General features: G+C 44.7%; 1 protein-coding gene and 1 pseudogene across 7 annotated transcripts in view; one reads left to right on the top strand and one right to left on the bottom strand.

Moving 5' to 3' along the window:
• Positions 1–6731, top strand: part of LOC123598610 (myomegalin) — a 50989-nt gene extending 44258 nt beyond the window's left edge. For 3 of the 7 annotated variants that reach the window (XM_045478957.1, XM_045478958.1, XM_045478961.1), the window contains 4 exons: positions 3557–3790; positions 5085–5216; positions 6112–6186; positions 6500–6731. In XM_045478957.1, coding sequence (XP_045334913.1) covers positions 3557–3790; positions 5085–5216; positions 6112–6186; positions 6500–6591 — 533 coding nt within the window. In that variant the 3' untranslated portion in view covers positions 6592–6731. Of the gene's footprint in view, positions 1–3556; positions 3791–5084; positions 5217–5961; positions 6187–6499 lie in introns of those variants that run through there. The other 4 variants (XM_045478959.1, XM_045478963.1, XM_045478960.1 and 1 more) reach the window with 4 other exon arrangements.
• Positions 6732–7198: 467 nt separating this feature from the next.
• On the bottom strand, positions 7199–10858 carry LOC123596851 (annotated as a pseudogene).
• Between the last annotated feature and the right edge of the window lie 5733 nt (positions 10859–16591).

The following is a 16591-nucleotide window of genomic DNA, read 5'->3' as shown; positions in this document are numbered from 1 at the left end:
CTGGTATGCTCACATTACTAACTACGCATCTTGCCTTTAATTTAATCAGCATAACCATCCCCTCAAGTAGTTGGTGGTGTCCCAGTTTTACAAGGCTGAGGACACTGAGGCTCGGTGAAGTCAGGACACTTACTGAAGAGTGGCCAGCTTGGGATGGCATTCACTGTGAGCCTGACTCAACAGCTCAGACCGTCCACCGCACAGCAGCCTGAGCAGTCAGGGACCAAGCAGGGAGGGCGTCACCTCTTCGCACATATCTTTTGCTGGGTTTCTGGAGCCGGTGTTTTCCCCACTCCACTCTTTCTGACAATGGTGTAGCCTCTGCAGATGAGACAAGTCCCTATGGACATTGCACTTTCGTCCACGGATTTATGAATGAATGAGCTGTCCTTGATGTGTATGTGACATCTTCCAAGGGGCCCAGGGGAGTTTTACCTACATCCTTGAATTCAGTTGCCCAGAGTCACTTGACCCGAACTCAGGGCCACCCTGGGAGACAGCAGAAGGGCAAACACACCTTCCCCCTCACCGACAATTCCCGCCACAACTGGTAGGGAAGGCCACATCTCAAGTGGCCTCATCGCATTGCATCACCCCTATTTTATGCCACCTTCTTCTTCTCTGAGGGAGATTGAAACCCTTCTTTGTTCCATCTGAAGTCATTATCCTCTCAGAGGGGCATTGGCTTATCACTGCTCCTCCTCTGTTTTTTGGACCAAACTTTGTAGAACAGTTAACAAGCAGTGTGACTGGTGGGGCAGCTTCCCGGTGAGGTGAAACCCTTCTCACGAGAGGCTGCTCCCTGTTGCTTTCTGCGTACAGCACAGGGCATGTTTTCTGTGCATGTGGCGAGGGGAGACTGGGACGTGAAATGCTGATCACTGTCACCGATGGACCTGGGACTCCTGTGGCCGTGGTTGAGTGTCAGCTGCTTTTCTAGGGAGGGGATAAAGGAGGTTTGAAAGGGGGTGGGAAAAGGAAAAGAAAAAAGAAACAATAAATTTAGTTTACATTAAACAAAGAGAAGAAAGGGGTTGGGAATCACCTTTTGATTGAGTTCCTACATTGTTGGGCATTGTGTTAAAGACTTAATGGTAGGCTACCTTACGCTTTTTTTTCACAGCGATGCTAATTATAACTGGTTTTATGTAAGACCATACATAATGGAAGGAGAAGACCTACTGGATATTGATTCAAGTGCATAGTTCCTTAGAGGAACTTGACTCGGTTGGAAAACAAGGACTTCACTCCTATCTGCTTAGAGGAGAAACTTGCCAGACAATTTAAGCTATATTTAAGAATTATTTTTACAGTCTTGTGAGCCATTCTGGGTGAGATCCAAATCACCACTTGCCTTCCTCAGAGACTCCCTCAGCCTCAGTAGGCATCCAGAGTAGGAGGCAGGAGGAGTGGGAGCCACCAGGAGCGTCACCCTGTCTCAGTTCTCTGCACAACGGCCATAACCGGAGGCCATTTTCCCTTTCTCTTCCTCCTCCAACAACCCCCAATCGAGAACAGTCTCAGGAAGGATTAGCCACTGTGTCACTGGCAAGGGCATAGACTGTCCAGTGAATATATTACCTGTTCACAGACTAGCAAAATGCTCATCTCCTGAACCTTGTGATTTGTAAGATCTGCAGTGATTTCTGCTACAGAAGGAGACATTTCTGAAGTGCCTCCATAGAGAGAGGCAGGAGAGTGGCCCCTGTACTTTTCCTGTGCATATATTGTGACCCTCAGATAGTACATCTAACCACCACTTCTTTGTTTTTCCTTTTTTTAAATTCAAGTATAGTTAGCATACAGCGTTATATGAGTTTCAGGTGTACAATATAGTGATTCAAGAATTCAACACATTTCTCAGTGCCAATCATGGTAATGTACTCTTAATCTCATCTATGCCACCATCCTTCACCCACCTCCTCTCTATATTTAAGAGTCTGCTTTTTGTTTATTTCTCTTTTTTTGTTCATTTGTTTTGTTTCTTAAATTTCACATATGAGTGAAATTATATGATATTTGTCTGCTCTGACTGACTTCTTTCACTTAGCATTATATCCTGTAACTCCATCCATGTTGTTGCAAATGGCAAGACTTTGCAACAAAAGGCTGAGTAATATCCCATTATATATAAATACCACATCTTCAAGGCACCTGGGTAGCTCAGTTGGTTAACTGTCTGACTTCAGCTCAGGTCAAGATCTCAGGGTTCGTGGGTTTGAGCCCTGCATCAGGCTCTGTGCTAACAGCTCAGAGCCTGGAGCCTGCTTCAGATTCTGTGTCTCTCTTTCTCTCTCTACCCCTTCCCCCGCTCATGGGTGGACACTTGGGCTGCTTCCATAATTTGGCTGTTGTAAATAATGCAGCAGTAAACATAGGGGTGCATGTATCTTTTCAAGTTAGTGTTTTTGTTTTCTTAGTGTAAATACCAGGTAGTGAAATTATGGGATCATATTGGTAGTTCTACTTTTAATTTTTTGAGGAACCTCCATACTGTTTTCCACAGTGGTTACACCAGTTTGCATTCCCATGAACAGTGCACAAGAGTTCCTTTTTCTCCACATCCTCACTCGCCAACACTTATTTCTTATGTTTTTTGTTTTAACCATTCTGATGAGTGTGAGGTGGTACCTCATTGTGGTTTTGATTTGCATTTCCCTGATAATGAATGATGTTGAGCATCTTTTCGTGGGTCTATTGGCCATCTGTATGTCTTTGGAAAAATGTCTATTCATGTTGTCTGTCCATTTTTTATTGGATTGCTTGGGGGGTTTGGGGATTGAGTTATATAAGTTTTTTATATATTTTGGATATTAACCTCTTATTGGATACATCACTTGCAAAACATTCTCATTCAGTATGTTGTCTTTTTGTTTTGTTGATGGTTTCCTTCACTACACAAAAGCTTTAAATTTTGGGGTAGTCCCAATAGTTTAATCTTGCTTTTGTTTCCCTTCCTTATCATGAAAAATGTTGCTATGGCTGATATTAGAGAAATGACTGCCTGTGCTTGGGGTGTCTCTCACATCTGCTCTGGTCTGAATTCCATGGATTACTGTATTAGTTTTCTAAGGCTGCTATAACAAAGTATCACAAACTGCGTGTTTTAAAACAACAGACATTTGTTTTGCCCACTTTCTAAAGGCTAGAAGTCTGAAATCAAGGTGTCAGCAGGGCCATGCTCCATTTTCCTTGCTTCTTCCTAGTTTCTGGTGGTTGCTGGGAGCTTCCCTTGGCTTGTAGAAACATCTCTCTGGTGTCTGCCTCCTGACTCCCTTGTCATGTGGTTTTCTCCCCCCGTGTGACTCTATCCGTGTCTCCTCTCCTGTCCTTGTAAGGACATCAGTCATATTGAATGTAGGTCCACGCTAATCCAATATCATCTTGTCCTAAATCATTTCATCTGCGACAACCCCATTTTCAGATACAGTCACATTCTGTGGTTCCAGGTATGGACATGACTTTGGAGGACACTATTCAACCCAGTATAATTATTTTTAAAACGCTTTATTTCTGACTTCCCATCCATTTCTTCCTCTCATTCCTTTCTGGACAGACGTCAGCGCAGCCACTCCTGCTGATTCAGCATCATTGCTCAGCGACCATTCAGATGCCAGATCCACCCAGCCCTCCTATCCTCTGAGTGGCACCACACAACTGAGTGGGACACCAGAACCTGGGTACCATGGCAGCAGTGGCCCATGGGATGAGACGAGGCCTCAGAAAATGAACGCGTCTGGGTGCCTCTCCTCCTTCTCCTCGTTGTACCGGCCCAACTCCAAGCCTTCTGGTAAACACAAAAGAGTAGATGGTGACAATGGAGCCTATGGATGGGGGCGAACACATTCTTCCTGGGCCCAAGGATTCTTATTCCCCTGTTAGATCCTGGCTCACAGAAGTGGGTGAGATGAAGGGACAGTATCCTGTGGCTCAGCCGGAGAACAAGATTCCAGCCCAGTGCTGGTCCTTTCTAAGTGCGTCTCCCATTCCCCTTACCCAGAGATTCACGCTGAGCAGGAGAATCCAGGAAGTCAGGGGCATTTTGAGGTGCTCTACAGACAGGATGAGTTGCCTTGTATTCATATGCTCCCTTTGCCCTGTGCTACAATCTTCTGCGGCCTACATGTAGACTGTTCTTGGAGTTCCCAGCTCAAGCTACCCTGGGGAAGATCTTCCTTTGGTCAAGAGCTATTTATTGTAGGATGGGAGACTATTTCTACAGTTATACACACATGCCCTTTGTGTGCAATTACTGAGTCAGTCTTGCCTCTCAAATTTTGCTAGTAGTTTAGAGCCAGGCATCCTGGCACCAGTGACCCAGGGTGCACCCATGGAGAAGAATGGCTTGAAGGAGCTCAGTTCCTGGGACTGAGACAGTGTAACAATAAGACATTTGAAATTCTCAGAAAAACCTGACCCTAAGCAAGATGTCCTAGTGGATGAAGCCTATTCTTGGCCTCTTTCCCCTTCCCTTTGTGCATCCTCTGACTTCTTCAGAGGTGCTCCTTTCTCTCCTATTCCTCCTTCAGGTCCTGATACCTCCCCAGGCCCTTCCTTGTCACTCTTCACCAAAAGTGGTTAAAGGAAAATACCCAGCATCCCTTATTATTCACTGCCTGATTTAATTTCATATGCATTTACTCTAGCCTTTCTATTAGTGGATGGGTGGTAAAGGTTTTCAGTCAGGGATCATCAGGTAGGATAGGTATGAGGTAGAGAGGAGGCCTCTGGACTGTGACCAAAGGAGGTAGACCAACTGGCCAGTCCTGCCTGGAGACCTGTAGCAGTTTCCACCCTTGTTTTCCAGCCCAGGATCCATCTCTCTCAGATGTACTCAGCCTTCATCTGGGAGGAGGCCCTGTGGAGTTTCCTTCCAGAGGGCCATCTTGTGTTTGAAAGCCCAGGAGCTCTTTAAACAAAGCTGCCTGGTGCTTCCTGGTGCCCAGGTGAGAGAAGGAAGTTGACAGGAGTACAGGGACGGGCAGGGATCTTGCAGAGAAGTCTTGGGCAGGCTCCATAGCTGCCTGTGAGCAAGTGGCCTTCCTCACCTCCTACCTCTCCCATGTCTTGGTGGGATGCAACAGGGGCTGACCTACTGGAAAAGAACCTTGTTGAGATCCAGAACCTGTGCCAGCGCCTGGAGGAGTCCGTCTACATCAACGACCGCCTGCAGGAGAGGCTGGGACACGTGCTCAGCAGTGCCGACCGAGGAAAAAGTAGGAAAGGCCAAAACTGGTTTCGTCCACATCTAGAGTCTCACAAGGGCATTTAGGTTTGCAGTTAAAAAGCACATCAGTGTGCTGTACCCTAATCTTCCTCACAGTCCACCAGAGAGGGAAGCAGGGCAGGCGCCATTGTCCCTACTCTATAAATGAAGACACTGTCTTGCCCAAGGCAGGGCTGTGTCTCACGCCCAGCACTGTCTGACATGATGCCCATTCTTGTGACTCCCTGTACATCCTGGTGCCACACCTGGCTTCTGGCCTGACTGGCAAGTGGTGGAACCAATACTTGCCATGATGCCCACGTCAGCCGAGGGTGGACCACATCCCACCTTCACGCCACCACCACAGGCTCTGGGTACCACCTGCCACTTCCCATATGCAAATGGCCCATGTTCCTGTGCTTTCCACATGATGCTCTCACTTGGAGACTGGTACTTCCACATCCCTTCTCCCTTGCCAAGCTCAGAAGAATAGCGACCAGGGTCCCTACAACCTCACAGCGGCAGCTGAGTGGCGGGCAAGTCCGTCCCGCAACTGCAGCCACTGTGCATGAGTGGTCCAGCGTGGTGTGAGTCAGCCACATCACAACCGTTTCCCAGTTCAGGCAGCCCCCAGGTTTTCTGCATGGCTGAGCCTGAAACTTTGGTGTATACAGGAAAGTACATCTTTGAGAGCATCTGTTTCCCAGATGTATGACTTTTTTGTTGTTTTTTTGTTTTTTTACTCCCTGTGACAGTATCCACCTCTGGCTTCCATGGGTAGAGCCCAGAGTCTGTGCCTCAGCTCTGCAACTAGAAAAGGGCCTTTGGGAAAGCAAACTGGAGGCTTCAGGCTGACAGAGGGCAAACCCCAAACTTGGTCACTTTCATGTTCCACCTTTCCACAGCAGGACCCAGTTGCAGAAGCAAGCAGAAGAGGCTGGAGAGTAAAAAAATTGCCCAGCCCCACACGGGCCAAAATTGTAAGTTATTTTCAATTTGGATAAGGCTGCTTCTCATAAGGGCCTGTCTACACATTCCTGGACTCTAAACTCTACGAGTCACTAGCTCTGGGAAATTCACATTTCATGTATTTGTCCCTTGCTCTGTGCAATAACCAGGGAGTCACTGGCTGCGAACTGGATACCAGCTTGGTGTCTCCCTCCCTCCCTTTCCACTTCCAGCTGAGTGTGAATAAGGAAGGAAAGGGATGTCAGTTTCTGTTTGGAGCAGTCAGTGTAGAGAGTTCCTTGAGGCCTTCCTGATGTCATTGCAGCTCTGTCTCTCCTTCCATAGGCAGTGCCCAGTCAGCTCCAGAGGTCTCCCCGGCCACCCCTCACACATGCGCTCAGAGTCACTCTTGCTGCTCTGCTCAGGACACCTTGTGACATGATGTCTGGAGGGTCCAGAAGAACGTTCTCCAGAACTTTCCCAGCCCTATCAACAGCATTCTTGGGTGTGAACTTGGAGGCATCAACATCACCTTTAAATGAATGGATCAAATTAATAAATTCTTATTTAAAAATTATTGTTTACACATATTTATTGAATTCCTATGAAGAGTAAAATTTGTGAGGAAAGAATAAAACCCATAATGGCCAGAAGTTCATAGAAAAGGTTAAAGAAAAAATGAGATTTCACTATTAGTTACTTAATTTTTTTGCAGAGCACTTCTTTATTATGACAATATATAAAACAAATATAACTTTAAATGTTTATAACTACAACTGTACATTACTAGGACTGCTAGTATTGTTCAGCTTGCTCAAATTTAGGGGAATAGCTTATATGTAATTCTTGAAATTCACTGACCTTCATAGAAATATGGGATTGAAATGCATGTATACATTTTTCATGTATATAAATTTCACTCTCCTGACTTTATTCCCAGTCTCAGCATTTTCATACATCTTTGGGGAATTAACCAAACTCAAGGCCTTTTGTTCCTAAGAGAACTGGCAAGGTTATGTTTGCCAATGGCAACATCCTTAAAAGTTAATAATAATCACTGATCACCAGTAGATTTTTTACCTCGTTCCTTCTTTCTTTAGGGCAAACGAGCTTTTACCTGGGCATTCAGTCCAACCCTCAAAGACTGAATATCCTTCAAACACCTCCCTGAAAAGCACTGTAGGGGCACGTGGGTGGCTCAGTTGGTTGAGCGTCTGACTTCAGCTCAGGTCATGATCTCATGGGTTGGTGAGTTCAAGCCCCACATCACTTCGGATCCTCTGTCCGCCACCCCCCCCCCCACCGCCTCTCCCATGCTTACATTCTCTCTCTCAAAAATAAACATTTTAAAAAATTTAAAAAAAAAAATTAAAGCACTTTAGCCATTTCCTTTTTTTTTTTTTTTTTTTTTTTTTTTTTTTTTTTTTTTACTTTATTTTTTAAATTTACATCCAAGTTAGCATATAGTGCAACAATGATTTCAGGAGTAGATTCCTTAGTGCCCCTTACCCATTTAGCCTCTCCCCCCTCCCACAACCCTTCCAGTAACCCTCTGTTTGTTCTCTATATTTAAGAGTCTCTTATGTTTTGTCTCCCTCCCTGTTTTTATATTATTTTTGCTTCCCTTCCCTTATGTTCATCTGTTTTGTCTCTTAAAGTCCTCATATGAGTGAAGTCATATTTGTCTTTCTCTGACTAATTTCACTTAGCATAATACCCTCTAGCTCCATCCACATAGTTGCAAATGGCAAAATTTCATTCTTTTTGATTGCCAAGTAGTAATACTCCATTGTGTATATGTACCACATCTTTTTTGTCCATTCATCCATCGATGGACATTTGGGCTCTTTCCATACTTTGGCTATTGTCAATAGTGCTGCTATGAACATTGGGGTGCATGTGCATGTGCATGTGCATGTGCCCCTCTGAAACAACACCTGTATCCCTTGGATAAATGCCTAGTAGTGCAATTGCTGGGTTGTAGGGTAGTTCTATTTTTAGCTTCTTGAGGAACCTCCATACTGTTTTCCAGAGTGGCTGCACCAGTTTGCATTCCCACCAGCAGTGCAAAAGAGATCCTCTTTCTCTGCATCCTCGCCAACATCTGTTGTTGCCTGAGTTGTTAATGTTAGTCATGCTGATAGGTGTGAGGTGGTGTCTCATTATGGTTTTGATTTGTATTTCCCTGATGATGAGTGATGTTGAGCATTTTTTCATGTGTTGTTGGCCATCTGGATGTCTTCTTTGGAGATGTGTCTATTCATGTCTTTTGCCCGTTTCTTCACTGGATTATTTGGTTTTTGGGTGTTGCATCTGATAGTTCTTTGGATAGTAAACCCTTTATCTGGTATGTCATTTGCAGATATCTTCTCCCATTCTGTCAGTTGCCTTTTAGTTTTGCTGATTGTTTACATTGCTGTGCAGAAGATTTTTATTTTGATGAGGTCCCACTAGTTCATTTTTGCTTTTGTTTCCCTTGCCTCTGGAGGTGTGTTGAGTAAGAAGTTGCTGCAGCCAAGGTCAAAGAGGTGTTTGCCTGCTTTCTCCTCTAGGATTTTGATGACTTCCTGTCTTATGTTTAGGTCTTTCATCCATCTTGAGTTTATTTTTGTGTATGGTATAAAAAAGGGGTCCAGGTTCATTCTTCTGCATGTCGCTGTCCAGTTTTCCCAGCACCACTTGCTGAAGAGACTGTCTTTATTCCATTGGATATTCTTTCCTGCTTTGTCAAAGATTAATTGGCTGTTTGTGGGTCCATTTCTGGGTTCTCTATTTTGTTCCATTGATCTGAGTGTCTGTTTTTGTGCTATAGCCATTTCAATTTTTATAGTAAGGTGAGGATTGTACCCCTCAATCTGAAAGTCTTTAACCTTGAAGTCATCAATTGTCTCAACTTTTCAAAGGATCTTAAGCTTCGGGAAAGGCCTTGGTTCTCACTGAAGCTGCATTTTCAGCAGCTCAACATGACTCAGGTAAATATGTGCATCTCCCAAAGTATGTATGAAGTCATTGGGCTTCAGGCCTGTGATGTGTACCATCCTGTAGGTGAGCAGGGCATAGCTGGTGACACTGGAGGGCACAACCAGGCCCATGTCTCCTGAGCTCCGGTACAGCTGACAGGACAGCTCACCATTTTCCAGGTAGAACTGGCAAAGGGAATGGCAGAGAGGAGCCATTAAAGGAAGATCTTTTGGATTCCACCCACACAGGATGATTCTTCTGTCATCATAGTTGGTTTTGATTGTGTCAATCACCTGTTGCAGTTGGTCTACTCCTTGACCAGAATAATCTGAATTCTTATCTTTGTATTTTCCACTGAAAGTTATAAACTAGGCCTAAGTCCCCTTCTTCTGTGTTGCAGAATACCGGCTGTCCAAGAGGTCTCAGGACCCATTTGAGTCCCAGATTTTCACTCCCTTGGAAGACAGTTCCCAAGCGTTTGTGGATCCCTTGATAAACCACAGCAACTCCTCCAAAACACCCTTCTAGGATACAGGTTTGGTTGTCAGCAGAGGAAATTCATCCCATGGCCTGCAGTGCACCTGCATACCCAGCACCAGCAGCATGCTGGTACCTGTGTGGTCATCCTTCTGGAGCCCACAGTGCAGGATGTGCTCCGTCTGCCCCAAGTACCGCAGCACCCTGTTTGGTGATGGCCAGAGATCCTGCCCCACTTCCACACAGGCGGGCTGAGACCTTGAGCGCTGCAGGTGGGAGCTGGGGGCCAGTGTGGTGCTGGCACAGCTGCAGGCCCCGGATGGGACCCCAGCGGGGGGCGGTGAGCAAGGTAGTGCGGGCCCTTCCACACCTCTTTTCCCACTGTGTCTGCCGTGACCTCTCTTAGCTATTTCTGTTTCAGACAACTTGACTGCAAAGGCTCAGGGAGTGTTAGAGCTATTGAGAGTGGGACTGTGGGACTCCTTGACCCCATCACGTGCTTAGAAAGAACAGAAAAACTATCACACATCAAAAGGTAGTAGGATAAAATTTGAAAGTGTTAATGGAGACCATTTGCCAGACCCAGGTGAACTCCAAGAGAACGATGGAGTCATTCAAAGTCATGAAGATCACAAGAGTTGCCTCAAGCCTGGAGAATAGCAATTGTCAAATTTTCAGAATGATGGAAATAATATATTTTAATATCTATAGAAGAGTGAGTTTTGTTTTGATCTTTTGCAAACCAGGAACAAATTGATATTAACTCGATGGTATGTGAGCACATAGAAAAGATGGTCACTGATAACACAAATGGGTTCACCAAGGTAAGCCACGTGACTAAATTAGCAAGTCAGAAGAATTGGCCTCAAAGAGCTGAGCCAGGGAGAAAAATTAGGCCCATGTGCTCTACAATGGTCATGGCCTAACTTGATTTTATTATTTTTTAATGCTTGTTTATTTTTGAGAGGGAGAGCATAGGATGGGGTGCAGAGAGAGGAAGAGAGAGGATCCCAAGCAGGCTCCGCACTGTCAGTGCAGAGCCTGATATGGGGCTCGATCTCATGAACTAAATTTAACATTTGATTATTCACATGACCTGAGCCAAAATCAAGAGTCAGAGGCTAACCAACTGAGCCAGCCAGGCACCCCAAGGATACTACCTTTATCAGGAGTTTATCACAAGGGCACCCGCACTACTTCAGCAGCTCCCTGCAACCCTCACCAATCTCCTACAAACGTACCTGGCACATCCCCTGATGCCTGCATACTAAATTCAGTTTCCTGGAACTCAGCTTTCACTCTTATTTCACTGAACCCAGATAAGTGCAGGGTGACTAGGGGCCATTATATGTCCCTAGTGAGCAGCTCCACCTCAGATACCAATAGTGATCCTCCCTCCACCTTTTCCTTAGATCTTTTTTTTTTTTAAGTTTGTTTATTTTGAGAGAGCAAGAGCGAGTAGGGGAGGGGCAAAGAGAGAGGGAGAGAAAGAATCCCAAGCAGGCTCCATTCTGTCAGTGCAAAGCCCCACACAGAGCTTGAACCCACGAACCACGAGACCATGCCCTAAGCAGATGGGTCCAACACTTAATAAATAGCCACCCAGGTGCCCCCAGCTTTGCCTTAGATCTTAATGTCAGTGTGGGCGGTGACTGGGCTCACCTTCTTGCTGACAGCTCCCAAGTGCTAAGAAGCCAAATTCTCCTCTTCTTTATCCCCTTCCCAATCTGGGCTCATCAGAGCACTCCGAGGAATTCTGAGAAGGCTCTCAGATCCTCTCAATCCCAGCTTCAAAAACTCAGACTGAAGGTAGAACAAAAGGAGTGACAGTAGTTTTCATAGAACCGGAAAGAGAAGCAACAGAAGAGCTTGCATTTCCAGGAAGATTGTCCTTTCAGATAAAGCCTCCAAATAAAGTGGCCCTCATTTCATGAGCTGCAAGTGACTAGGGCAAGACAAATGGTACCTACCTTTAGAGACTCCAGTATACCTGATCATAGGATACAATCCCAGTCCTCACTGGAGGGGTTATAGAATATAAAGACTGTACTCTGTATTACTTTCCTTAAAAAAATAACAAATCCTGACATCTTAAAAACATCTGGCCCCAAAGATTCAAATCAGATTTCATGGATCTTCACTGTATTACTTATAGCTGATTGTCTCCACCATCTGTGGTAGGGTCTGGATTGCCACTATTATTTTGTGTTTTGCTTGAGGCAAACAATGTGGGCTCTCAGGTATTTAAGCCAGTCTCAAATTCTTCATCTCCTAACACCCTAATAATAAAATCTGTCTCATCTGGTGGTTGAAAGCATTGTGATAGTCTACAGAAAAATCACCAAATTAATAATGGCAATGCATCTCATACTTGAGATCTCTTGTGTTTGGCAGTGTTTTAAAATTGCAAAATGCTTTTACATGCATTACTGTTCCACTTGATATGCATCAGTTTTTTGCCTTCTCCAATCACTGTGGACTAAATCTTTACTTTCTCGGGAGGGATTTCTCAGACCTTATCCTCTCCGCGTTCCTTCTCAATCCAATCTCCCCTGTCTTCACAAGGATGTGGACATTGCCCTCAGCAACCCAATCTCCTTATGTGGTTAGCTTCTGTTTTGTTTTAATGGAGGGATGTTTGGTTAGGTCTTCCCCTCTCCAGTCTTCTCTCTTTCTCTACTGCAGTGTGAGCCAGCCCTTTGTCTTAGTTACTGTTGGGCACACTCACCTACCATCAAGGCGTGAGCAAGAAACCAAGCCATACTTATCAGAAAAAGGATCATTTTAATCAAGATGCTGTTGACAAGATGGCTTTTCTCACGAGGTCAGCCCAGGGCACAGAGGTGATCACATCTGTGGCTCTTGGGTCCACTTCTTCCTTATTGCCACATGGAGCTCAAAGTGGAGGTTGAGCAAAAGAAATTGGAGTGACAGTAGCTTTCATATTAATGAAACCTTCCGGTTGGAAGGAGACACAACAGTTTTACCATTATTCTTTTTTCTATCCCACATATTTGTCAATCACTAATGCTTTTGTGAGGTCTTACTTCAGGGTTTGGCCATGAGAATTTGCCTTGCAGACCTTCTTAATACATGGAGCTTAATTGACCAAGGGCCCCCGTTGCTAGGCTTTAAAATGGTCTCTGAGGCCACACCTCCCATGCACTGCTCCCTGCCAATAGCTGGGCGCAGTGGGGATGCTAAGACAGCCCCATTCCTTGGGCAACACAGGACTCTTTGTTGGCTGACTTTGGCTCATTGACTCCGTGATGAATTTATAAATCGTGGCTGAGTCTTGGGCCCCTCCCCCTAGCCTTCTCTCCTTTTCTCTTGTATTCAGATTTGCTTTGTGGCCTGAAAGCCTTGCCATCCTCCCTATGTTCCTATTTTCTTTCACACAGGTGTTTTCCCTAATAAAGCCCTTGCACATTTAATCCTAGTCAGCATTTGCTTCCTGGAGAATCTAGAATAGGCAGAGCTGGCATCCTGTCAGCCTCTTCCGTCTCTGTGTGCTGTGTGCACTTTGAGCTCTGTTTTGTTTCAGATGTAACTGTACTGTTACTTCTCTCTCCTCACCCTGCCTCAGAGCCACAGGAGAGTCTGTTATTAGTAGCACATTTATTACGCCCATAAACACATAAGATGCTGTGTTGATCACCCTTTATTAGCTTATAGTCACCAGGCATACACCCGTGAGCACAGGACATTCAGAGAGAACAAAACCAGTAAATCAGAACAAAGTGAAGGTATTTCCATCCTTATGAGTCACACAAATGGGAAGGTTTACAGGTTTGGCAGCCATTTGGTTTCCAGACTGAGTGGGGATAAGGCTAGCAGTCGCCACTGCTCTGATCAATCTTAGTGATTGAGTGAAATCAGGCTCTGGATGCTGGAGGGGGAGAGCCACTGAAGTGTCATGGATGAGTAAAGGAGAGCCTCTGCCTTCAGGAAGTCCTCACACCAGTGGTAACATGACTTCAAAAACCAAGGAAGCACTGTAAGCATAGTGACAAAAATTGTCTAGGGTACAGTGAGGTCACAAAGGCAGATGGGGTCATTTCTTAGGAAAATAGGAAATATTTCAGAAAGGGGCTAAGTTTGAAAGCTGCAGGGTTCTCTTGACGCGTTCCATATTGGCGCCACAGTTTATTCGGCATGGTTGAAGCATGAGGTGCAGTGTGTTGATGGGCAAAGGGGGAGCCATTGCAAACTATAAGGACTTTGCACTTGAGAACTCTGTGCAATGGAAAGCTTAAAGGTGCAGGGTGGGAAGAAGTGAGACAGTCGCCTGGGACTGGGAGAACTCTGAGGCACAACAAATTCCAGAGTTCTCCTGAGTATCACACCAACCTACTGTCAATGAGACTCTGCCTGAAATCTTTCTTGATTTCCTCCCTTTGCTTTCCTGCTTCCCTCACTCTATTCCAGATGCTCAGGGAGGACTGTCTTAATAAATCACGTGCATGTAAATCCTCACCTCAGGGTCTGCTTTTACTAAACCTGCCCTCAGACACCCCCAATTCCTGACATGTTCATCTGATTCACAAGTGCTCTAACTGAAAGTAAGAGCCCCCATATCTAGGCCTAAAGAGGAACTGTTGGTCAGAGTTCATGGCAATCCTGACCTGGAGTTAGGTTTCTCCTTAGCATTAGGTTCTAGACCTGTGCTGTCGTAGGTCTTCCACATGCTCCATAGCTGCATCTGATGGCCTCATTGGAAGCTGTTGTCACCTGGAGGACTTGAGAGTGTGTACTGGAGGGAAGTCAGTCCAGAAATAGATGGAGAGGGCAGGGTTTCAAGACCTGGAGCACCAGATGTCTTAAGTGTCCTTACCTCTGATAGTCTGTCCCTCTTTCCCAGGGAGAGCCAATGAGGGCTTTAACTCTGGGGCTTCAGGGAGAATTATACACACAGGAGAGTTCCCTCCAAGAACGATGGGCAACTGAAGACCAATATTCAAGAGGAGAGCCTCAAGAGGTTCATTCTCAACCACCCAGTGCCAAGAAAATGGAAAAGGGAAGAGGTGGGCTTCCAACACTCCACCTGGGCTCCTATAGGTTCAGCAACTTTTGAGGTCAGAGGGGGCAATGACAGGGAGAAAACTATCTCAGGTGTGCCTGAACCGCCTGTTAAGATGGGTAATTGTGGGTTCAGGGAGAGGAGAGCAATGGAGGAAACAAGAAACAACAGAAGAATGAATGAATGAGAATTGCTTTGGAAAACACATTCCATATCAAATTTGGGACCAAACTGCAATTCTGCTTAGTTGTACTATTACAATGACCAGGTCACATGCTATTTTGAAGAAGTCAAGGATTGAGACCAGTCCACCATCATCACATCAGCCTACTCCCCACCCGCTACATATCCAGGGAACCATAAAGTATTTATTGCTTTGCAACCTGCTTCTTTAGCTTGTCATAACACTTTTGAAATCCATCCATGTTGTTGAACTATCAGTTAGTAGTTCCTTTTTTATGGTTGAGTACTGTTCTATTATATGAACATCCCACAATTTGCTCATACTCCGGTTTGTGTCCTTCCACTGTCCATCTCTACCCCCACCTGTCCCCCTCTTTGTCTCCTTACTGCTTGCTCTGTGTACCCTCCTACTGTCATTCTCTTGTACTTTGCCTTTGTTATGTCAAGTTTTCAATACAGCAAAATGCAACTCACTTGAATCTTGAAGGCGTGAAAGAGGACTTAGGTACGATTTAGCTTTGGATAAAGGAAGTCCATGGGCCAGTTTTATAAACATGCACAGAGATGCAGGAAGGTGAAACAAGAATTGTTAAGACAGCCATGGCCCTAAGGGAGAGAATAATTTGTTGTCAGAAGCAGAGCATTATCTTCGTGCTATCGCGGGAAAGACAGAAGGCGAAGCCAAGGAAAGGGTGAGGTTAAGAAATTTATGTTCTCAATCTTGGCTGCAACTTATATTCACCTGAGGGGTTTTAAAAATGGATATCAAAACTTATCATTAGAAATTCAGATTTATTTGATCTGGGATGGGGCTTGGCATAGAGTTCTAAATTCTCCACAGATGCTTTTAACAAACAGCCAGTAATAAGACTTGCCTAGCATTGCAGATAAGCCAGCTACAAACCGCCCCGCAGTGTGCATCTCATTCACAGCAGAGACTGAAAATCAGGCCCTTTATGCAGTTTGCATTCGCCTCTCAGGGGTGATGGTGAGAGAGCCTGGAACAAGGATCAGTGGAAAAGCAATAGATGAACCATGTCAATAGTGTTTCCTGTACAGATATCCTTCTTCTAGAAGCATGCTCCTTACATTTGCTTGACCACAACTCACAATAAGAAACACATATTACACTGTGATTCAGTTCATACATGTAAATAGTTAAAATTTTGCAAAATTATACTTACCCTTACCATGTGCAATGAACTTTCATAATTTTGTACTAAGTTGATTTCCTAATCCACCCATGAATTGAGAACATAGCTTGAAAAACATGGATTTAAAATGTTTTCTTAAAAGAAAGAAAGAAAGAAAGAAAGAAAAGTTTTCTTTAGGCATATTTTAAAAGAGAACTATGAGGACTTACTTGCCTCAACAATTCTCTAAATAGGAATTGAAACATATGAAAGCATTTTTATCTCTATGCTGTCCTTTATCATGCCATAAGAAACTTAAGAAGAAACCACTGTCTGATGAATAATCCAGAGGATGACAGGAGAGAGAGATGGCTTAAAATGCAACAGCTGAAGTTTTTCATGCTATTCTTAGAATGTTCCTATAGTGTAATAAGATATAAAGTCCCATTGGAGAATATTGATCTCTGGGTAAAAATTTGGTAGACATGGTTTAGGCTAATCCTTTTGCCAATTCTTTTTTGCTTTCTCTGATGATTCCTTTCTCTCCTGAACCTCTCCAAAAGAACACAAGACTTCTGTGAAGGCTTACTCCTTGTCCCCACAAAGGTGACCCAGTGCCTCTCATGACTGTTGGCTCCTTCCGGACTGGAGCCTTTCATGTCT

This window comes from Leopardus geoffroyi, chromosome C1, assembly GCF_018350155.1.
Source record: "Leopardus geoffroyi isolate Oge1 chromosome C1, O.geoffroyi_Oge1_pat1.0, whole genome shotgun sequence".
Taxonomy (NCBI): Eukaryota; Metazoa; Chordata; class Mammalia; order Carnivora; family Felidae; genus Leopardus; species Leopardus geoffroyi.
This window is presented reverse-complemented; position numbering and strand designations above follow the sequence as displayed.